The sequence below is a fragment of the Bombus fervidus genome, chromosome 13 (genome assembly GCF_041682495.2).
Source record: "Bombus fervidus isolate BK054 chromosome 13, iyBomFerv1, whole genome shotgun sequence".
NCBI classification, from domain to species: Eukaryota; Metazoa; Arthropoda; class Insecta; order Hymenoptera; family Apidae; genus Bombus; species Bombus fervidus.
In genome coordinates, this window is record NC_091529.1 from 10,573,981 (window position 1) to 10,597,937 (window position 23,957).

A 23,957-nucleotide genomic window follows, 5' to 3' on the forward strand; every position below is an offset into this window, starting at 1 on the left:
AGCATCCCCTAATAGAAATAAAAGTGTTCAAAACGGTGGAGACAGCGTAATCGATATGATTGGAGAGCGAGGATGAAGGGAAAGGGAGATTTCTAATACGACACGATTACGTTACGCAATTGTACGTGTGCACGAGTGCGAAGACGTTCTTTCTTTTCTTTTTTTACGGGGTTGAATAAGGGTGTCGGAATAGAAAGGATTTCAAATTCGATTTATATAGGAAACAAGTGAAACCAACAGAGGGATTTAATGCGCGTAGATCGTTTCAAAGGAAAGCCACAGTTATTGAATAGCGTAGTCCACCATTTGTCCGTGTAGTTTATCTGCTCGCCTATCTATCTGTCTGCCTGTCTGTCATTCTGTCTATATCTATGTCCGTCTATCTGTCTATTGTCTATTTATATCTATTTTTCCGTTTAATTTCACGCACCTTGCTGCCATTAACGAATATCGAAAGTCAGGATATAGATATAAATTAGTTGCGAAGAACGTTTATTAACCAGATATTTGAATACTGTACAATGCCGAGAAAGCGAGTGCAATTTACGAATGTAAACGTATAATTTAGGAAGAAATAGACAAGCGAGAGGAAATAATGGGAAGAAAGAGAGAGAAAGAAAGAAAGACAGGCAGACGACACTTACGAGAAAATAATGGTGATGAAAACCGAAAGCCTCGCGTATAAACGCGGAAACCGAATGTGTGAACCTCCTTCGTAATTTGACAACGTGTTTGTTATTAATTATAAGAATATCACCTTTTCTTTTTGTCTTAAATTTGAAATGCTATCAAATAGATCAATTCTTTCATGGAACCACGATTTCTTTAATTTCTCTCAACCCTTTCTTCCTAAATCGATCCTATCCATTAACGAAGATCGATACAACCAGCTAGTAAACATTCATTTGTTACTTTATTTCTTAAACATTTTTATATTTACCTCAAAATATTATTATTTTATTTATCATCATCGTCATCGTCGTCCTCGTTATTACTATTTTTATTTTTATTATCGTTGTTGTTATCGTTGTTGTTATTATTATTATTATTATTATTATTATTATTATTATTATTATTATTATTGCGTTTGGCTTTCACCCATTGCGAGTTTTAATTTATAAGCGGCTTACGAATATAAATAAAAAAAGTAATAATATACTTGCCTTGGAATATTTACGATACGTCGATAAGCGTAGAATATTCTAAAATGATTCACGAAATATTTATTGATTAAAGAATGATACATATACCTTTTGTTATCGTAAATTCGTATTTGAATACACATAATTCAAATCTTCGATGATTAAAAAATTCGCCCGCGAATTACGTAAGATATCGAGATAGGATAATGTAGATGTCGCTGAAGCCACTTAGCACGAAAATACATCATTAATGCAAAGTAAATAAAAATTAAGTATTAAATATCGAAACAAAAGGGAATTGCATTCGATATGCGTATTACGAGTATACTTTTGTATAAAGTTCATAATATCCCATATAGATATCGTGGGTATGTACAAATCACTTATTTTGATAAAATTCTAAGGTTACCTTTTACTCATTCGATCACTATACATATTTCTTTTATTATGTCGTGACAATTCGCTGATAAGTATAGCATAAAACGCATAATGTAGTGTCTAATACGGTGCTATTACCGCAAAGGAAATATCATTTAAACAAATTAATTTCTAACCTACCGTAACATTAGGACCTAAGGTTATATTTATTGCAATTGCATTATCGTAAACACTGTTATTAACAAGAATTTCATTTAAATATTATATTATGTACAGGAAACACGGTATACGTAAAAAACCAACGATGAAAGATATTTTTCAATTCAAATTGGATCTTGAAAGGGAAGAAGCGAATATGTTGATATTAAGGCATCCTTATCTTACTGCGGAGCAATCGAATGGTCATATGAGCCATCTTAAGGAACAGAAGTTTGCAACTCTTGTGACAAAATTCAGAGAAGATGCAAATGCGAAATTTAACAGAAAAGTAACTATCATGGATCGGTTAGGTCATTTGAAAGTAGCTGAATCTTGGGATTAATATTTATTTTCTAATTAGTTACAATTTGTTTCCTATTTTGTTAAAAGTAAAGAATTGTATTAAATAAAAATGTATAACGTATCTACAATATAATTGTACAAAAGCTAAACATAGTATTATGTTAGGCTCAGTTTTATTGAGAAAATCTAAAAAAATAGATTACACAAATACACGATGCATTATAGAATTCAATATCAAGGTCCTGGTATGAGAATTTCATTTAAATAATTTTTATACGTTTTCGATTCATGGATCTACGATAGTTTCGGTTTTGAATCTACTCTCTAAATCCTTCGGTTTATTTCTTATCCAACCAAATGGATCTTGATTAACCTCCGCTTCTGTTAGTATGTTTCCTTCGTGCAGGAAATTTGCAAAATCCGATGCTATAGGATCTGCCCCGATACTACTTATAGCGATAACTTTACCATCTTTAATGTAATATGCGAAAAATTCCAAGTTCTCTAGGGAACCATAAATTCTTACTTTCTCCGGTTTTCCGTATCCTGTGGAATTTTCAATAATTATCATGACGATATAACGGTTCATCTCTCTTTTACATGTATTATATGTAAAAGCATAACGTACCGACATATCTATAACTCTTTCCAAATAGCGTTGTCCAGAAAAATGGTACAGCACTTGAGGCAGTAGTTTTAGCACATATATTTAATGCTGCTATTTTACCATGGTAATGGGCCAACGCATAGTGACCTATTGCAGCTGAAATGTCATCAGAACCAAATAGCGGTGCATATGCTATATCACCACCTGCATATATGTTTTCAACGCTTGTTTTCAAGTACTGAAATCATACATAGAATTTTATGTTTCCTAAATTTGATACTTCGATTCATCCACTGTTGAATAACACTCTACCTTATCCACTATAATACTGCCATCTTGTAACATTTTGATAGGAGTATCCTTTATCCAATCTGTATATAATTTAGATCCAATTCCAATGATCACTATATCAGCAGGAAGGACTTCACCATTGTTAAGTACAACTGTACCTACAGCATTCTTATCATCGTCTTTTGCAACAAATTGTGTGATATTACTTTCAAATATAAATTTAACACCTTGAAAAAACAATATTGATTATTTTTTACCTAACTTGATACAAATCAGATACGGTATAGTACCTGGATATTATTGATATACTTCAATACCTTGTTCTTCAAACTGGCGTTTGATTCTGTTACCAATTTCTGTACCAAAAACTGTTTGTAATGGAACTGTAGACCTCCCTATGATGGTAACAGATGCACATTTATTTACACAATAAGCAGCAGCTTCCATACCAATGAAACCTAATCCAAGTATTACAATATGTTTGTCCGATGATAATTTGGAGGATATAGCATGAGAGTCTGTGTAGTTTCTTAATACATAAATGTTAGATAAATTAATGGGTATATCAGGTTTTCTGGCCATACTTCCAGTACAAATAAATAGATAATTGTACGTTAATTTTTCATTATTACTCAAATGAACAACATTGTCATTTGTATTTAATCCTGTAATGAATTTTATTATAGAATTTGATCATATTTTATACCAAAAGAAAGATAGTCCGCGTTAACTTTTTCATTTTTTTACCTGTAGCTTCTACACCCAGCTTGGTTTCAATTTTATGCTCTTTGTAAAACGAAAGTGGTCTCAAAACTGCTTTTTCAATGTCTATATCAAATGTTTTGGATACCTTTACCCTATCATATGGCACTGTGTTCTCCTTACAAACCATAATAATATTTCCTGTAAAGGCTTCCTGTCGCAAACTTTCTGCACAAGTTGCAGCTGCTGGACCACCTCCAACTATTACGACAGTAGTATTATTATTGGGATCTTGTTCATACATCTTCTTGACCCTTCTATTGAATTCTAAATCCTTACGCCTTGCTTTCACACGTACAAGACCACTATCATCCACGTTTACCTGTTTAATTAAACTTTAAATTTTATTTTATCAAGATTAAAAGTAAACATATCTGCTCGCTAAATTACTTGGAAACATGGTAAAGAATCCAATCCTGGGTAATCTTCTATATCTCCTGTTTTGATGTTAAAACATGCACCATGCCATGGACACCTTACTCTTCCATCTCCTAGTGCTCCTGTATGAAGTAATGCTCCATAATGTGTACATTTTGTACCAATAGCGTGTAATTCTCCCTTTTGTTTAATCAACAAGACTTTTGACCCACTTTCTCCAAGTGGCAACAGTTTCATTTCATTTTCTTTGATATCCGTTTTTTTACACACCACATCTTCAACATAGTCATACTTCTCTGGTTTACCTAAGTAAATATAAATTATTCAAGTCAAAAATTTACTTATATCAATTTGTAACTGGAATAGATTTAATTTTTTTTTTTTTTTTTTTTATTTAATTTAGTAAAATATTTTTAAATATTCTAAATGTCAATATAGCTGCATATTGATAAATTAGATTCATTAGATTTTTCATTAGATACGTTGACGTGCAAATGGCAAGTCCTTAACTCACAACTGCAGCAACATTTTGCTTTATTATACGACCGCCTAATATCTTCAATTTCTTTGTTACACTCACTACAAATGTGAATTTTCCTTTTCTCTAATTCTGACATTCTTCCGTTATTTATTTTCCCACCAACGTGAAATAGTGAGTTAAACGATAGTTTCGTACATTGTTTCGCAACGAATAAGCGCATACTGTCAAATCGTTCTGCTATTATTCACCGCAACTATTCATCAATGTTACTTAAACATTTATAGATTAGTCATTAAATGAATTGTAACTTTGAAATAGACTTTTTGTCGTAAAGAGAAGCATAATGAAACTATTCGAAGGTTTCTTCAAGTACACGCACACGTAAAACCATTGATGTTGCAAAACAAGATATTGTAACACATGCAATGTATTCTAACTTATTTTAATGTATCGCGACAAATTATCGTGTCTAGTTTTTTTAAACAATACATGCGGAAATATGATTAGATACGTTAAAAGATTAGTAAATTATTTTGTGGCGTAAATTATATGTGTTATCTAATATTCGTAATCATTTATTATCGAACGTAAAAACCCATCATTAATTACACTTATCGTATACGAGAGAAAAGTCGATATTCTGGCAGCAACTATGTATATTTATTTAAATTATTTACATATATAAATCACGACTGTTAGAATTTCATATATAAATTGCTTAAATTAAATGTAGATGATAACAAACAATTCTTTGTTAAAATATTCCAAGTTAAAACTTTCCTTGTTGCTATAAGGAAACTTTGTCTCTTTGTATGCATCGAATAAATAGAAACACCAATATAGTATCCCATATATTATTGAATAATATCATATATAATTATGAATCTATAACTTAAGAAAGAAGATACGTAGTTTTCACCTGTCTTGACGGATGTGCTTGACGTAGCATTAGAGCTCCCTGGAAGAAGTCCTTTACAATTATTTCCACCCATTTGTGCGTTCAAGTAATGCCACTCACGGACGATATCCCAACTGTGTTATCGTAGTATCTATAAATCATCTGACTACTTCGATTTCTACAATTACTCATACTTACATCGCTAAAGACACTTTCAACTACAGCGACCGACCTTGCGTTACTACTGGTAAACTATTTTAGATAAACTTTCACTTATTCGTGGAACAATAGATCAAAAGTTATCATGACACTACTTCGACGAAGTTATTTTGAAACCTGTTAAAAATTGTAGTACATTAAGAGATTAGCGATAGTTCGTTCGCATAATATATTAAGTATTTAATTTAAAGAGAACTTTAGATTAAATACTATTGCTTTGATTATATTTTTAGAAAAATATTAAAAACCAACTTTTATATTATCCGAAATATAAATATTTTATCATTAATATTATATAACAGTTTTTATTTATACAATATAACGGTTTAGTATTTGTTTAATATATTTTCTGAGTTCGTAAAATAAATTTAAATATTATAATATATAAGCCGTTAGTTTCAAGAGAAGGATACGAACATACTATCATTTCAACTTCATTCGACACATTATGACTAACGGCAACTTGTTGCAATGATTCAGAGAGCGTTTATTTTCGCTTTTAAAGGAAAGTTGAAATCGATTTTCGTATAAAGCGATGTTGCGCATATACGACATGGCACGAACAAATGATATAATATAGATTAGCTTGCAACAGATGTGAAGGAGTTGGCAGCTAAGGGCGCTTTTCCACGGAACGCCTATCGAATTTAAACGTTGATTATCAGGAACAGTGGTAACCTGCGTCTCTATTACATTCCTTTCATTTAGACTATATTTCCTATAATAACGAGCTTCCGTATGTCTTGATTTTCCACAGCGCCTACACTTAATTACATTTTTCGACTCGAAGGGTAATAGTCGCGCAATGAACACTTACGTTCAGAAGAATTAATGGTAAAAACCCTAGATCTGTTCATGGAGGTTTTTGAATCGGTTTACGTGTTTCTGTACTACAGCAAATGCTTTAATCCAGAAGCTAATTTGATTCGAAATATTATCCTTTAAAATTAGCAATATTATCATGTCGTTACGCAGTCCTTTTGTGAAATCCGAAACTGCTTCCTCAATTCGCAGGATTTCGATTCCTATTGTTACAGAAATATAGTGAATTTTTGGGAAACAAGAAGATGGATTGGCGTCCATGGAACGTTGACCCGCTTTATTCGTCCGAGTGTGGAAAATACTTAAATAAAGATCTTAAGTTCTATAGAAATGAATATTTTTGATTATATGACTTTCTTGATAATTTTATATGATTTCTAATTGTAAAATCATCATAGGAGGTCAACGAAATCCGTATTCTTACGAAATAGACAGAGATGAGTATAATGAATCTGTTCTGTCTGAACATTCATAACACGTCATGCATGCGCACAATAAGAACTTTCTTGTCTTTCATGTTGATTTTTCACAACTAGACACGACTTAGTTTTTGGACGGTATTCCCTAGGCGTTTGTATATGAATATCGAGAGCAATTTATACAACTCAATTTTCGGTCGGCTTTTCCTAGGTTCCGATATATTATATGCGTGTCGAGATCATGACAGATCACAAGACTGGACTATGAGTAACGCTTATAATCTAGATGGTGTGTTCGTACATGGTATTCACTATGATTTTTATGTTCTTTAAAATTTATATGAACCTATCTCTTTTTAAGGTATAAAAGTAATACAAACTCATGGTTTCGTTACTTCCAGCCATTAAATATTTTATAAAATAGTCTTATAATTTTGTTAAAGCAATATTGCGTGTAACATATACTAAATCACTAATATAGTAAGTTAGAGAAAAATCACTATAGAATTATAATAGCAATACTGTACGCTATTCAGTATACATAATATGATTGGCGAGGAAAATATAGTACTTTGTTGAAATATATAAACTTCATAAATATATACTAGAAACTAGCCAATAAAAATAGAAATTGCGGAAACAATTACGCTGTCGTGCACAGTCTAATTTTAAAATCCAATGAGTTTTTAAAATAAATTTAGAGAAACAAAATCCGATAACAAATTCGAAACAATTTCAACAGAATATTCAGTAAAACTAATTACTAAATGCTAAAGTTATAAATATCTAAACCTATCAAACGTTGGTAGACTGACTGTCAAAGCACTTGCACCATAGTGAAAAAATTGGCACATTCCATTAGTATTATTCGATAAATAAATTGTAAAATACATTAATGTTATAAAATGAGATTGATTTGATTTTCCTATACGTCGTAGAAAATAAATAATTTTAATAATGCAAACGATATATATCTTTATAAGTTTGTTAGTCAGCGTATCATCGTTAGCTCGTGGGGTTAGTATACCTTCCAAATTTTTATAATGTTTGATATGTTATCGTGTTTTAAACAACCACCAAAATTTTAGAGCGAATTCTATTCTGACGGCTGGTTACAATTACGATTGTGGCACGCATTTAACGACGAGCCAGAGCCCATTTTTATAGAACGAGGTAACATCACAGTGTCGAGTGTTCGTGGCGATTCCTTTGTTGTTGCACAAAATGGATTGTTACAATCTCATATAAACAAATTAAAAAACCTTGCTAAACATGATGGCAAATACAGACTTCAAGCAGTAGCCCGGACCTCTTCAGGAAATGAAATAACATTTTTAACTTCTGTACCTGCGGTAATCTTACTTCTCTGACTATACTTTCACTTTGTATATACATATATATCTATATATACGACTTATAATGTTTTCTCCACGCGTAGTGTTACCTTCTTGGTTCTAATCTTGAAGATGTTATAACAATTTGGCTGGATAGCGCAGCTGAGCCAATAGTTGTGAGCACATCGTCGTATGGTCCTTGTAGTACAGGAAGTACATTTACAAATATGTGGAGAACCAAAATTATTGTTAAGTATCCTGATGGTGGACCAGTTCCAGACACTGCTACATATATTCAGAAACTTGAACGTGACAGAGCAGCAAGAGAAAGAGGAGATACGAAAGATACCAGATCTTTCCTCGCAAGATACGTAGGTTTTTTGTTCTAAACAATGTTTGTATATTTAATTTTTTCAAATTCAGTTTATATATTATTGCTTTGAATTTCAGTGGATGTACATCGTCCCTGCATTGATCTTCGTTCTTCTATCATCCGCAACAAATCCAGAAGCTGGGGGTGCAGGAGGAAGTGCCCAGAGGCAGTAACATAAAGCGTATGTGGTCCCTCGAAGAGTGTTTGTGTGGGAACTGTTTATTTATAAACTTACATAATTATACTATATTTACTTTCATAATTATAGTTATAAACACTATGATTGTATCTTTTCCTGAATAAATTCTATGATTTAGTTAAACTTTTTGTTTATCTCTTGTTTTATCGTTTTAACTAATAACATGTAGAACGAAAATTTTTTATAATGCAATATACATACATTAGTATGCTATAATACTTGTGAAAGTTGACTGTTATAACTGTACAATCTTCCTATATGTACAGTTTACTATATCAGGTGAAGTTCAGATAGGTAAGGCAGGGAAAGATCAATAATCTGCCACCCAATGAACAAGGCCACAAACTGTTACCATTATGCATTAGAATATGTGCAACCACTCAAGCTGATCTTAAAATGGCAGCGTTTTCTCTAAATGTTCAAAAACACGTGGAACCTGGCCTTGTAACATCCGGTAAATTCGATGGTTCTCATGCTTGCCTAGCGGCTGCAACTTATGGTGGAAATATTTTGGTACATAGCCCTCATAGACAACCACAAATAACCGGCCAAGACCACGAACAATCCGACAGAAAAATATCTTGGAGCGGAGAACTCGCGGAACTTCAGATAGGAACTGAGGTATAATTAATTAAATAATTATAAAAACTAACTTTTACTACAAATTAATCAATATATATATATATGTGTGTATATTATTAGATTACAGCATTATGCACTGGTCGACTTAGCGATGACGAGAGAGATATTCTTCTAATTGGAACTGCATCTCATATTTTGGCCTATCACATAGAAGACAACTCTGATGCTTTTTACAAAGAGGTACTGCGATTATTAGACTACAGATACTTACGCATTCATTTGAAATTTAAAGGTGCATAAAATGTATATAATATGCAAAAATACACAAAATATACAAAGTACATTACTTGTTATAATATTTAATGGATGATTTGTACTTAGGCTTCTTAGGTTGTTTGGATATATGTAAATTTGCATAAAAATCCGAAGTTTACTTATCATACTAAAACTCAAATAAATTATATTGTTTTTATTAGATGTCTGATGGTGCAAGATGTATAATCGTTGGTAAATTAAGCTGGCTTCCAAATCAAGTTGCAATCGTTGGTGGCAATAGTTCGATAACAGTTTTAGACTCACAAGGCACAGAGATATTTTGGACAGTACTAGGAGGTATTGTAACTTCGTTAGCTGTTTTTGACTTCGATGGAGATGACGAAAACGAGGTAAATCGTAATAGGAAATAAGCCTAATAAAAATCCTTCTTTAATAAAATACAAACAATATTTAGTTGGTCATTGGGACTAGAGATTTCGAAATAAAGGTATACAAGAAAGACAATCTGCTGTGGGAAGCTAAAGAAACAGCTTCGATTACCACTCTAACCGGCCTACCTAATAGAAGATTCGTTTATTCAGTAGGAAATGGGACTCTTGGTGTCTATGAAATGACTCAAAGACTATGGCGTGTCAAGGTCAGTCTAAATCGCAGAATATAAGTACCAAGAAAGAAATCAATATACGATGATTGAATTTAGGTCGTAGGAACGTTCGTTTTCATAAATTTTTCAGTCGAAGCATCGGGTGGTGGTCACGAGGAGCTTCGATTTGAACGGAGACGGTGCACCGGAAGTCATAACTGGTTGGAATAATGGAAAAGTAGACGCAAGGTCATCCAATAGCGGCGAAGTAATTTTTAAAATTCAATTATCCGCCGGAATAGCTGGAATCGTGGAAGCTGATTACAGGAGAATCGGCAAACCTGATTTAGTCGTAGTGTCTTCTATTGGCGAAGGTAGAATAGAATATGTATATACGCATACAGCGATAAGCTAAAAAGATTGACAGGAAGATTTTTCGAATTATATTTTAGTGCGCGGCTATGGTTCGGGTTCCGCGATGGATACTCCAGAACCTGGCGAGGCAATGCGCGATTTATTGGCGAAAAGGCAGATTCTTCAAATGGAGCTTAGGCAGAGGGCCGCGTCCGTTCCGAATATGTTCCATGGAACGAAATTGGCAGTGAGCTTGATGACCTGCAATGGCGCGGCTCGTGTTGCCCTTGCGTCTGGACCTGGTCTTTTTGTAAGTCGATCGGTTCTTGCATAGAACTAATTTTTGTCTTTTTAAAATGTTCTTTAACGCTTTCACAATAAAATAACGAAGAATTCGGAACGGTCGATGTAGAAAACTATTATTTCTCTATCTTTATAAAATTTCTCATATTTGTAGCATCAAACGTAAAAGATACGTACTTTCATCATTTTTAGATCAAATAAATTTTAATACTATCGTACATTTACTCTGCCCAAGATGCATTGCGCGATAGTGTTCACCGAAGGAGTGTTCGAAGGCGAAACTTTCGTTGTCCATCCCAGCAAACCTAGAGGGGAGCTGGAAATAGAGCTTCGTCCTCCGAAGAATGCCCCTGTCGATGTGCACGTTAAAGTATGCGTTGGTCCAGCTGCTGCAGATTTGTTACAGGTACAGTACAGCAGAATTTCATTTATCCGAACGAAATTTCAGTTAATGCTCGGTTAACTGAACTTTTGCTGGTTGTATTCGTTCATCCAAACGCGAGCTCCTATTATGCGAACAAAAGATAATGGGTAGTTGATGAGCTCCTATTATATTACACGTATAAACTGTTTGTTTTATATATCGAAATTTTATTCTTCCTAATTTCTTTACACTTCGTTTAAGGTGTTCGAAATGACGCGCCAATTGCCTAGATTTTGCATGTACCAGACCATCGAACGGCCTGCGCAAATTGCGGAGGACTTTGCGAAAAATAGCGTCACAGCTGAGGTATTAGTTTAAATTGTTTGAAAATTCACATTTATCTTCATCTGCTTATTTTTTAACTTATCTACGCATCCTTCGAGTAACTATCACCGCTGCTATACGGCATATCTATTTTTGGTTGATCAGTTTGCCGAGAGACCTCAAAGAATCGCTCTTTGGTTGAATCAAAGTCTCATCCTTCCGGAAGAGTTCGAAATCAAGGAAGACAAACCAAACAACGGAGGTATTGAAATGTGGCTTCGTGGCATGAGAGACAACAAGATTCATTGTTTCATGGCAGACGCAACGGGAAAAGTAACCGTTCAAACAGAAGATTCTACGTTTGCTGGCGACATTATTCAGTCGTTAGCCTTGTACTTGGGCCTTAGAGAACTTTCTTCCGAAGTTTCATTTCCGGCTGAAGAGAAGAAGATGTTGGACGCCCTGGAGCACGTCAAAGGTGACTCGAAGTAATAATTAGATTGCGAATATATTGATACAAATTCGTATTTTCATAAATATAATTAAAAAGATGGAACATAGTCTTAGGAAATGGTTGTCCTCTTTATGTGGATTTTGGCACCTTCGAGTTTCCCATAAATGCGTAGAAATCCGCAGTCTAACGACAAGAAGATATATATTTTATGGCTTTCAGAGAATACCGGAAGATAATTTATTTATTTATTGTAGAGTTAAAGGAGATCGATACCAGATTGCAAGCAGAGGCAGCTAATGAAACAGTTTTGCTGAAAAATATTATAATTCGCTTGGAGGATGCAAGAATTCTCGAGAATATCGATGAAATGAGAAAGAGACTCGTACAATTGAAAAATGTTAATGTCGATCTGATCAGGGAACACGAAATCAGAATGAAGAGTTATAGAGAACTCACGGCGAATTTAAAAGAATTAAATCTCGGAGTGCAACGTGCAGCTAGATTAAGAGGTGATATCTTTTGTCTTACTTTTACTTATTTTCTATTTGCGAAAAATAAAGTGTCATTAAAATTTGTATTACTAGTTGGGAAAAGTGCCTCGAACACAGTAGCCCGCTGTAGAGCGGCGATCCAGGACGAGAATCCGAAGGCTCTCACGCTGGCAATAAGACATGGATGAATTCAGGGGCGAATTTACCTTGACGCTAATGTCACTGTAAGCGTTGACCCTTGGAACGCTATGGGGGCCCTTGTCAAAAAGATTAATAAACGATTATTAGAACTACATAAAATATATTCGTTAGTATGCAAAGACTGGGATGAAAATTTTAGCTTCGCTAAAATGACGTTTGTCGAATCGACACATTCATATCCGCATACTCGTTCGAATATTCGAGACGCTCGATGGGTCGATTCTTAACTGACATGCGTTGGAGGATTTTTACGTTTTTTAGATTGCGTGAAAAACAATTGATTCCTCGAACAAGACTGGCTTAAAATGGGAGTTTTAAGGACAGCTGTGTCGAGGGCTGGTCATCGCATCGTGCCACATGTGCGTATTGTAATTACTACACATGAAATTAATATTCTAACAGCTGGCCTGTCCAACGACTAATCCCAGTCATTGACGAGAACCAAAGTGGAGGAACTTTAAAGCAAAGTTCTGAAGCTCGAAACTCGAAAAATAGCTCCGGTCGTGATCAAATTAGTTCGAGAAATTCGTGGGAGATAGGAAAAATTCCCGCAAGTCTCGCAAATGACGTAATTTTCGAGATTTCACCAAAACTTTGGAGCGATTTTACGATTTTATATCAGCAGATACAGCGTAGGAGGTAGCGTAATTTCGCCAAAGTTCTAAAAAATGTTTATTTATTTTTTACGTTCGTTTATTCATATCCTCGATGATTAATGAAATTTTTCTGAATTTTTGACGTTTTACATATCGTAATTCGTGAAAATTACAATGAGAGTGAGAGGTGGACAGATTTAAAGACGAAAGATAAGACATTCGAATTTGCTTTAGAAAACTTATTTATTGATTGAATTTAAGAAATTATACAATAATCTTTACAATTAAATATACATTAAATATAACTTATAATCGTAATTTGAATAATCTATAATTCATACTTGTTTTTACGAAATAATTATTGTGCAAAAATTATTTCATTGAATTTTTTAACATGAATATAATTCACAGTTAAATATATACTCAACAAATAGCAGCAATAATTTAAATACATTAATATCACATGTAAGAGAAATATTTGAGGTATTGAACAGAATTTATCGATCGTTTATTTACTGCTTAATCAGCAGATTTTCCTTTAAATCTTTTATTTCTATGAAACATATAGCGATTCGAAACTCCATATTGTTTGATAGTGCATTTTTAATAAATTGCGTTAAACCCAAAGATAAAGCAGTCCAAAAATATCTCTCACTGACATATTTGTGGTTCTTTGGCTTTTGATCGTGTTTCAATAGCGCACATTGCAGTTCACTCGGGACAGACTAGGACCACAAGTATGATATCTAATAATCTAAAAATATAGTTTAAAAGTTAAAAATCTAAAAATATATCGCAACGTGTGAAAAGATTCTGAAAATATTTCTCAAAGTGAAAAGATTCCCAAAATATTTCTAAAAATGAACAAAATACGCCTTTGATTCTACCCCAATACTTTACAATAAACGACCACGATATTACAAATTGACAGCGAACAGTCGATATTTCTCAAAACTCGAAGGATTAGAACAACAGCTTTATTACAAAGCGCATAGTTTCGAGTTCTAAGCGCGTCTTCGTTTAATGAAGGGTTCCTCGAACGGAAATGCTGAATCTTCGTTTGAGCGGAACAGGCGAGGGGCGTCGAAGAGCGTCCAAGGTGCCATCGGTGGATGCTCTCACCCTGAAGGAATTTGTTTGCTGGCCAGAATTTCCCGGCAATTCCGTCAACAGCTTGGAGATGTCGGTGAAAACGGCCATGACCTGTCGAATAAAAATAATCGAGTCAGTCCGCTGCTATCGTTACGTAACCTCGCGGGATTATCTGCTCAACCGCTATGACGATTATATTTGATATATATTTTTCTCTCATAAAGTACGTTTAAAACCAGTCTCATTATCGCTCATGCCACTTTTTCATTTGTGCTTGTGTGTAACAGTTTGCGACACGTGTAGAACAAGTTATAGACCCTCTTTCATTTCACCTTTCCTTCTACCTGAAATTCTTTCAAAGAAGAACATATGGTATCGTCCGTTGGATCGTAACGTAATGTTGCTCTGTTTCTATATTTATTATACCAAGTGTCGTAGCGTAAGAGAAAAATATTATCGTTGTATGGCGTTGAGACGACGCACGGTGGTACAGCGGAAGAACCATGGAAAACATTCAGAGTGCCGAAAGGCAAGAATCAAATAAAACCGTCATCGTAATCGTTACACGACGTATTCGCGGTTCTTCGAGTCTCGATCGATTTTTAACAGTGCGTTGCGTTTCGTTCCGACGTTTCTCGAACGTTACGGTTCGCTTCTTCGGGGCTGAAACTATTTCAGGCGTGTTTCCACCCTTGAAACGTATCGGAATAAATTTGAAGCTCGGTCCTCGATACCACGACCGCGCCATATATCGTCTCCACCTAGTACACATAATTAATTGTGAAACAAATTTTTAATTACGATAGGCACGTTTACGATACCGATAACGCTGGAACGATCGTTTCGAGATGGCCGCCGTATCGCCCGCGTTCCGCTCGCTCCACGATACAGATTTTGTTTACCACTCTGCGATCACGCGCAAACGCCATGACCGGTTTCCCGGAGAAGTAAACAATCGTTTTAGAAAAATAACGAGGCTCGCGATTAGGCTCGACCGCGGGATCGATCGTGACAAAGCGATCGATTCGCCAACCTCTTGGTTCTCTCTTTCTCTTTCTCTCTGCGTTCTTTCGCGATTGAAATAGACGAGTAATAGCAGAACTCCAGCTGAGATTTCCGATCGACGGGGGCTTTCTTTCGCGATCGATGACGTGTGACGTTACGTCAACGATCTCAATGTCATATCGTCGCGTACGAGACTCCACGAATATTCAACTCGTCGAGATATCAAACGCTTGTCTGCCGAAGCTTTCGTGTCGGATGACGTGGTGTTGTGTCTGGCTGGCTCTCTACCAAATTTTAGAAAATGAAGCAAGTGCACGATCGTGACCCTCCATCGTTCGAGGAAGAAAAGGAATTTTTGAGGATGTTCCCAATAAATTCGTATAACAGATACGTATATTAGATTGTATCGTAGATTTTGAATTTATCGAATCGTTCGATTGAACGAAGATTACAGGAGAAAAACACGATAAGTATATATTTTCGTCGACTTCCTCGTACTAATTTCATTTTACGATTACAGGAGAATTCGAATATGACACGATCGAAAATGAAAACAACACGTTGGTGCTTTTGTAATAGCCGATAAATTGAAGTTTACGAATTTATTTTCCAGGGTTTGTTAAATAGAATTTTAAAAATAAATGCGAGCTTCCAATACGAGTGATGGTATATCGCTTGGAGGGAAGATCGTTACGAAACGAAGTGGCATTTGTGCAATGAATTTGTTATCTCGTAATTGTTTACCTTATAAATAGCATAGATAATAATTTACAGGTCGGATGGCCTGTGCCTTAGTCCTTGCCACCTAAGGTTAAAGGTACGGCAAAAGAGTCAATGTCAGTGTTGCGTCAAAAGCTCGTGTTTTTATCGTAATAACGCGAAACGCAACGCCGCACCGCGCAATGCCCTGTCAACGACTACTCGCTTTTCTAAACGTGCATTTGCACAATTTTCCAATCCGCTTTTTCCGAACACGCGTTCGAATATGACAATTTTATTTTACATTTCTTTTCGTTTATTTTTGCATCGTTGTTGTCGCATTATCGACTTGCAGAGTCGATATCGCGTAATGCTACGCTTTGTAATTTGCATGGTTAAAGATTTAAAGATACAAAGCAGTATTTTTTATAAAAATAATGTTGCTACACGTTGGTTCGTAACATCTCTAACGTGGAAAATGTCATCGACGTAGTACCATGTCTTTTCCCAGGTCAGGTTAAAGCGCATCGACGCAGCATCGGCAATGGATCTATTATTACTACGCATCTAATTATGGAAGGTAAAGGCCAAGATGAAGGGTGCTCTGTATACGAATAATTATTTTCATGGCAAGAACATAAGAATTCTGGTATTAACGTTACCTGTTCGACAGATTCTCTGACGGAAATTTCATGAAACGCGTGGGCTTCGATCTCTTCCGCCCTTTGACGTCCTTCTGCCGTAGAAACTACCCTTTCACCAGGAGTGTACGTTAAATCTGCCTTATTTGCTATCAGGATTACTATCGGCGGAACCTTTCTAGTTTTTCTCGCGTGCGATACTAGAAATCTAAAATAAATATCGGGTAAGAAATACTAATTGTAAATTTTTACCAGACAGAATTGTAAATATTTAAAAATATATTTACGACACATAAGATAAACAGTGAGATGCGATCCTATCGGAAGTTGCCTACAGAGAGTTAAGAATGTGTGCTAAAAAATGCTTTTTTAATTCGAAACGAACGTTAATTGCAAATATTCAATAGAGTATAATATTGAACAAATATTTATCGTAGAAGAAAGGTTGTAAAGAAATTTTAACACGAGCATTGTCTTTCAAAAATTCTTTGAGAATTTATAGAAGAGATATTTTCTAACGTATCCTGTGTAACGTAACGATTAACGATTTAAAAATAGCTAATTATGTTCATTAGTATATTCGCACGTCACTTGACAAATTATATTCCCCTTCTTCGATTATTAATTCATTACGCTTCTTTATTGATAGAAACGTTACATAGACTAAACACTGTTATTCCAATCAGTGTTGTTGGAATCGGAGCGATTAATAAATTTTCTTACCGAAGACGAGACGTTTCGTCGAAGCTGACACGATCCGACACCGAGTAAACGAGAACGATAGCATCTGCCCACCGTAATTTCAGTTCGGACGGAGGTGGTAGATATCCTGGGGGATCGGTTATCTCCCACGCCGCATCCAGGAAACTGTCCACTTTGTAAACCCTCTCGATGGAACAATCGTACTCCCCTATATACCGTTTCGTCGCGAATCGCACTGCCAGGGCTATCGAATGTCAATGTGTTAGTGTTTGCCAAAGATAGAATCATCGCGTAATATTGATCTCACGTGGAAGCCTCGAACGTTTGAAAATTTGGAAACTCGACAACTCAGGAAATTAGAAATTCGGAAATTTGGAAAATCGAACGTCCAATAATCGAGGAACTCGGGAATACGAGGATACAGAAATTTAGGAATTGGGAAATTTAAAAATTCGGATATCTGGCAATTCGGAGATTTAAAAACTCGAATATCTGGCAATTCGGAAATTTGAAGAGTCGTGATGTTTAAAGATTTGCCGCCACAAAATGATTTTAGGAAATAAAAGATTTGGGAATTTGAAAATCTGATAGCTGGAATACTAAAGTCAGCTACTTGTAAAGTATCTTGAGATGTTCGAAATATTATAATTCTTAAATTGGATTCTTACCGGTTTTACCAACGCCCTGATGTCCCAGTAGGATTACTTTGACGATTCTCGGGTCCCTGCTAGCGAGGCCAAGATTCCAAGCTATAGGAGGGCTAATTCTCTTCCTCAACGACGTTGCTGGCGGACTGAATCTCTCCATGACTTAACTGTCACTGAATTCCCTCTGGGGTGTCTCATCGATTATGAAGCCTCTCTTTTTCCCGCTGATATTTAATAGACGTGTTTATGCACGCATTCCTCCTGTTACCTTTTCCTTCGATCGATCCGCAAACTGGTAAACGAATAATATTCGTTTTAATTTGATCGCAAATCCTACTCTCTTTATCTCTCTGTGTGTTTGATCGTGCTTTCTATTTACCTTCGTCAGCTCTTCCGTTAACCGGTTTCTCTCTCTTTTGTAATTGCCAATTATTGTTATATTACGTTCTACGTTCTATATTTTATTTTATTTTATTCTTTTTTTCTCAATATTATCTTACTGCTTTTTAAATCGATATATCAGTGTAGATTCTTCGATTTATTTAATTACCAATTATAACACACTGTCTTGTTTTTTACAGACGCCGATAAGCAATTTGTTTCGCAAAGGAATAAATCTTATTGATTTATCCGATGTATGATGTTCCCAGAAGATGGTTTCTAATTTATTACTTTTATTTTTGCTCGTATCGAGTTAGGGACACAGACAACGTCGAAAATAGAAAGTTTATCAAATCTGGAATACCGAATTCGCTCGATAACCAATTATTTGGGTAATACGGTTACACAGGGATCATACGATTCCGTGCGAGCACGCGGTGGGTCTCTGCTTCAAGATTATTATCCAATACGTTGCTACCAATCTCGTATTAAGAAAGCTAAAATGTCAGTGTACGCTTGAACGGAATATCCTTAAACGAACAAATTTTATTCCACGTTTTTCACTCGTTTTCACACGTAGAATAATCCGCCGAGTATTACCTGCTTCTACCTGGTCGGTAATTAGCTTCGGTCACACGTGCTAAGTAAATTTTCAAATTGAATTTTATCGACGACGAAGCACCGCGTAAAAAACCTTTTATTTCACATCTTCCATTTATTTTTTCATGGAATCACTTCCGTATCGATCGGCGGATCAGGATCATCGAGACAGCCTGTGTAACTTGCTAATTTACTCGTCCCTCTCACTTCGATTTCCTCCAACATCGAAACTGTCACAAATGGATTCAGGGACGTTAAATCGTCCAGGAAGTTTCGAGGGACGCACGTGAATTCCATTTTCGAACTTTCTCGGTCAGTGCGTTCACGTGGTGGCAGGATATCGGGGAATGCAAAGGTCGTTACATACTGGCTTAATCAAGATAGGCGATATCAGTGTCGCTGGGTCAAACGTTCGAACAGCTGGTTTCGCAATTCGCGGCCCTCCTCCTGGATGGAATAAAACCGGACATCGCGGCGGCTGCACCCGCCTCAGCCGCACGATTCTCTACTACGACCTGGCTACTGGTCCAAGAGACCGGCACGCGTCCAACAGTTGTTATTACTTTTATGTAAGAGACGCGGGGCGGCTGGCCTTTTATCGCTCTCGTTGCGCCGTCCCGCGCGAATGTTAGAACAAGCGTACAGAATCAGTGACTCACTGGCGTTTCGATTTCCCACCGTAGTTTCGTCTGGTAATTCCAACAGTTTAAACATTTACCATGCGAAACAATTTCAGCATTTACCATAAAAAATCGCAAAGGCACGTTCAGACTATCGATATTTATGGTCAATATCGACGAGAATGTTGAAAACCTGGAAATATCGACTGTCTGAACGCCGAGTCTTTGGCTATACCTTACGATTTTTTCATGTAGCGCTTCGTTTCTGAGAAAATCGAGTTCGAAGATTCGTCGAGTATACTTTAACTCGGCTACGTATCGATCTGGTACGAATAAACAGTACGAGTAACGAGTGAACGATTTCAAGAAAATAGTGTTTGGTTAAGAACTGATCTAATGCACACGCGTGATACATTTTCAAATTTATTTTTCTCGAAAACAAGGCATCTTACGAAGAAATTGTAATCTATATTTTTGACTTATTTTCATGCGCAGTTTAAACCATTGTCGATCGTTTTCACCCACGTTCAGTGCGGAGTTAGCCAAGTTTAAGTATACTCGAGAAAATTTCTAACTCGATTTTCTTGGAAACCAAGCGACTTAGTCTTTCGCGTAAAGTCATCCTCCACCCGGTTATATCACACCCTGTGATCGGACACCCTGTATAAGACGTGTTCAAATTTTATTAAAACCGTGACAGGATACGACTGCCACGATTATATTAGTTTCGAGGCTAATTCGACGGTGAATGTACGTTTGCAACGTATTAGCTAAAAGTTTCAAGATATACAGTGGAAATGTATATTTAGTAGAAAATTAGTACGTAACAGGAATAAATCGCGTTGAACATACAATTAGAGCTATCTATCGTTAAATATCGAGGATTGTTAACCCCTTGCGGTCGGTGTATTATTCTGGTAGCACTATCAACTAGTCGAAGCAGCGTGTAAATACTCGAACCAATAATTGCCGCCGTTGTGGAGACATTCGATGACAAAGGCTTAAATGGAATAGCTGATCGACTGCCTAAATATTTCGATGTACGCTAACGCGTGAAAACGTATGTTCAAGTTTCCTACTTTTAGCAATCTTCGTTAATTACAAACATTGTCATTCGAATCGCATCGAGCAAACACGGACTCGTGTAACATCCAAACACTGAACAATCTTTAGCACTGAACGTTCTCAGACAACGCACATTGTACATCTTGGAGCATTCACGCGGTAGATATCCCGCGCAAACATTGTACAGCTTTAAACATTCAAAGTGTAAGCATCGAACAAACACTTAACATACACGCGCAATCAGTGTAATCATCCATTCAAGTTGTATCGAAGTTTAAATTTCATTGTCTATCAACTAAACACAATTGTTCGCTTCGGTTCCTCTCTGTTTGTGTACACCGTGGCTGAATAATATATTATACAATTGCTCGGTACGTATAGCTCTCGTCGAGGACAAACAAACGACATCAATTGCAAATACAGATCCGTCACTGCGAATCGATTCGTCTGAACGACGTGAACGCGCCTGAATCTTCACTGGCGGCCCAGCTGTCACTAGTCAGCGAAATGATTTAGGCGAGTTAGGCGGGGAGCAGTTTTCGGGCAACGTACGAAAACATACGTATCCGTAATCACGAATCCGGATTCCGATTTCCAGGAATCCCTGGTCGATTTCTTCTAAGCGTGTCCGTGTTTCCTGGTATACCCTGGCCGGCCATTGATAATCTAAATATAAACGCCACGAAGTCGGCCGTGTAGGAGGAAAGCGTGCCGCTCCCCGGCGTGACCTCATGCGCGAGTTACCACGGGGTTATCGTTCGTGTAACTCGTGTCCCTTATCGGTTATCGTTGCCACGGCGGCGCCATCACCGTCGAAAAAATGTGCCCGCCAGTTTCACCGGCTGATTCAAACACGGAGAACGCCGCTCCCTAAGGAATCGACCCTTCGAACGTGACCCGTGACCCTTCCTTCTTTCGTTTCCCCTTCGGAAATGTATTCTTATATCCGGGATAAGATAACGCGATATTTTGTACGATTGATCGATTCGAAGGGAAGTAAAGATTGGAGATTACAAAAAGGTCAGTCTTTCCTCACTGTTTTCGATTATGGCAGGCGTTTTAGAATAGCCTACGCGAGGCCAGAAGTTAACGATACTTGGACGTTCTAGGGGGTTGAAGATTATGAAAAGGTTAATTTTTTTTAACTGTTTTGAATTGTGGAAATTTGTTGATCAAATTTCTTAGCCCGTTGCCCGTTTAATCGGTTCACCAGGAGGAGACGAGCCAACTCGTTACTCAGATTGCCAATCCCGTGAGTATTTCTTTGTTTACTGATTCGCGTAGCTGTCGTTTTGCTTTATAAATAAATTATATTATATTCGTATTTAAGGGTTGCGAAGAAGTCTTTGGCTACCAGGCTAAAAGAGACTGCTGCATGAAGCTGACAATCGACGATGAGATCGCGTTTATGAGTCGTAGAACAGGTGCCAATTTTTCTGCCAGATCGTGGCCAATATCGAGGGTAGGTACAGTAAGTCGCGAAAGTATTCGAACATCTGTACGAAACTTTCTTGAACGCTATATTATGCCTGTTGTTACGAAATATTTCGAGGTCTCATTAGCGCCGCAATAAGACCCGATCGCATAGATTCGATTACGATTATATCGTGAAAATGTACATAGAAGCTACGAGATAATATTTGGTGGCAGTGTATGTCGCAGAGATCGTAAAAGTATTTAAAGAGTCTATTATTCGTAGTATTAATAAGCCAGGACGTTCAAAAATTCGTGCGCAGTAGAATTATTAGCTACGTTATACGTAACAGGTTTACAAAACGAAGGTGAAAATTAAAATCTGACCAAACGATGTGATTAAATCGGTAATATCGGTTGATCGAGTATTGTAAATCGATAACGTAGAAAGTGTGGGAAAGCGCGCGAGAAATATTCGTGTACTTTGCAAAATTGTAATTTATCAATAAACTTTTGTAAAAGAAAGGGTTCGTAAATATGATCAAACGCCTCGATAATACATATTGTACGAAAAAATGGTAACGAAAAAAAAGTTACATTCCGGTAATATCGATTTCAATAGAAAACAAGTTATTTATTTTCCAGATAGACCAACTTTGATCAATATTTTGAGTAACCTTATGGTTTTTCTGCTTTAGTGGGATACCGTTATCTGGCCACACGCACGTATCTTCGGAGCCTAAAGGGATCCAATTATGCGCCCATAATTTCTGGGGTCAATCGTATTTCGTGACCCCTGTTGTATTTCAGCCTGATGTTTATTTCTTGTTTTTCACCAAACCCCATGGAAGTCTAAAATATTGTAAACTGACCTTTAGTTGAATATCTCGAGTCATTGGCAGCTACGTTTCCTCACTTGCAACCGAGCTACAAATCATAAATCAGATAACGTAGTCATTCACAAAAATATTTCTGTGAATACAAGGATTCGGTCAACAGATTGGTCGATCGATCGATCGTATTACCCTGGCCCGATCGATGAATTATTAGTAGGACGAGCAACGGATCGTTAATTTCGAGAAATGTAATTGCTGGAACGACGGAGGACGCACGCGATTTCAGTTAATTATGCATCGCAGCGATTCTCTCATAAAAGAACCGGAAATAAACTCTTTATAGAGGCGTCGCGTCGCAACTGCTTTCAAAGCGGTCGTGAAGTCGGAATTTACAAGCTCGTAAATTAATGCTGTGACGAACAAGAGAGTGTTAGGAAAATAATGTCTCGTTACTGGGTGGTCCTATGATAGATACTGTTTCGTGGAAATATTAAACAGCCTTGCCGAAACACGATTCGGTGGAAATGCGGTGTGGCAGTAACGCTTACTCTCAAACAATATTTCTCAAGAGGCATTATGGATCGTTTATTTCGGAAATGGTGTTTTCCTTTGTTTCGAAATATCGAGGTGTTCGCGTTTCTACGTAGTTTGTCCGTTTCTCTATATGTTTAAATAAGCGTAAATTCATTATGCGAATATACTTTTATCATTTACGTTACGTTTATATAATTGTTTTCTTTTAAATTAACTAGACCAGTGTGTTTTTTTCAGAGTCACGAATGGACCTGCACCACCTAAAAAATAAACGATCTATTTATTTTAAAAAATAGAGAAAAGGTGCATAAAGATTATAGTGGCTTATGAAAGTATTCGCAGACTTACGGATACTTTTTATGAATATATCATGTAGGTTGTACGATATTA

At 36.3% G+C, this 23,957-nt stretch overlaps 6 protein-coding genes and 1 long non-coding RNA gene across 11 annotated transcripts in view; 5 read left to right on the forward strand and 2 right to left on the reverse strand.

The window, feature by feature from the left end:
• The first annotated feature begins 1,332 nt into the window (after positions 1-1,332).
• LOC139993422 (large ribosomal subunit protein mL63) lies at positions 1,333-2,170 on the forward strand. The gene is made up of 2 exons (XM_072015132.1): positions 1,333-1,510; positions 1,797-2,170. The coding sequence occupies exons 1-2, from the start codon at positions 1,452-1,454 to the stop codon at positions 2,059-2,061; spliced, it is 324 nt and encodes a 107-aa protein (XP_071871233.1). The 5' UTR covers positions 1,333-1,451; the 3' UTR covers positions 2,062-2,170.
• Positions 2,050-6,205, reverse strand: LOC139993421 (apoptosis-inducing factor 3). Of its 4 annotated transcripts, none has more exons than XM_072015129.1 (9): positions 6,075-6,201; positions 5,637-5,774; positions 5,460-5,572; positions 4,072-4,364; positions 3,667-4,003; positions 3,237-3,584; positions 2,941-3,146; positions 2,650-2,866; positions 2,050-2,567 (listed from the first exon to the last, which is right to left on the reverse strand). In XM_072015129.1, the coding sequence occupies exons 3-9, from the start codon at positions 5,530-5,532 to the stop codon at positions 2,308-2,310; spliced, it is 1,734 nt and encodes a 577-aa protein (XP_071871230.1). In that variant the 5' UTR covers positions 5,533-5,572; positions 5,637-5,774; positions 6,075-6,201; the 3' UTR covers positions 2,050-2,307. The 4 variants fall into 4 exon arrangements, with proteins under 4 accessions (XP_071871230.1, XP_071871231.1, XP_071871229.1 ...); XM_072015130.1 differs by having other exon boundaries at positions 5,460-5,589; XM_072015128.1 differs by having other exon boundaries at positions 5,460-5,774; positions 6,079-6,205.
• A 1,298-nt stretch (positions 6,206-7,503) lies between these two features.
• Emc10 (ER membrane protein complex subunit 10) lies at positions 7,504-8,925 on the forward strand. Its single transcript, XM_072015875.1, has 4 exons — positions 7,504-7,915; positions 7,987-8,250; positions 8,337-8,603; positions 8,683-8,925. The coding sequence occupies exons 1-4, from the start codon at positions 7,856-7,858 to the stop codon at positions 8,776-8,778; spliced, it is 687 nt and encodes a 228-aa protein (XP_071871976.1). The 5' UTR covers positions 7,504-7,855; the 3' UTR covers positions 8,779-8,925.
• A 225-nt stretch (positions 8,926-9,150) lies between these two features.
• LOC139993804 (BBSome complex member BBS2) lies at positions 9,151-12,839 on the forward strand. The gene is made up of 11 exons (XM_072015874.1): positions 9,151-9,425; positions 9,507-9,626; positions 9,863-10,051; positions 10,117-10,299; positions 10,397-10,619; positions 10,698-10,909; positions 11,138-11,308; positions 11,528-11,632; positions 11,756-12,068; positions 12,299-12,553; positions 12,629-12,839. Exons 1-11 carry the CDS (start codon positions 9,201-9,203, stop codon positions 12,721-12,723), a joined length of 2,091 nt encoding a protein of 696 aa, XP_071871975.1. The 5' UTR covers positions 9,151-9,200; the 3' UTR covers positions 12,724-12,839.
• Positions 12,840-13,730: 891 nt separating this feature from the next.
• LOC139993806 (ras-related and estrogen-regulated growth inhibitor) lies at positions 13,731-18,704 on the reverse strand. Its single transcript, XM_072015876.1, has 5 exons — positions 18,498-18,704; positions 18,140-18,410; positions 17,493-17,715; positions 16,791-16,977; positions 13,731-14,535 (listed from the first exon to the last, which is right to left on the reverse strand). The coding sequence occupies exons 2-5, from the start codon at positions 18,276-18,278 to the stop codon at positions 14,353-14,355; spliced, it is 732 nt and encodes a 243-aa protein (XP_071871977.1). The 5' UTR covers positions 18,279-18,410; positions 18,498-18,704; the 3' UTR covers positions 13,731-14,352.
• On the forward strand, positions 16,444-19,797 carry LOC139993809 (uncharacterized). Its single transcript, XR_011801467.1, has 3 exons — positions 16,444-16,708; positions 16,802-16,993; positions 18,700-19,797. It is a non-coding gene; the product is annotated as an uncharacterized lncRNA (long non-coding RNA).
• A 264-nt stretch (positions 19,798-20,061) lies between these two features.
• The window catches only part of LOC139993807 (uncharacterized), a 32,843-nt gene continuing 28,947 nt past the window's right edge, over positions 20,062-23,957 (forward strand). The window contains exons 1-3 of one of the 2 annotated variants that reach the window (XM_072015877.1): positions 20,062-22,036; positions 22,115-22,246; positions 23,805-23,939. The gene's annotated coding sequence lies outside the window, so the exon portion shown is untranslated. The remainder of the gene's footprint in view (positions 22,037-22,114; positions 22,247-23,804; positions 23,940-23,957) is intronic. The other variant, XM_072015878.1, reaches the window with a different exon arrangement.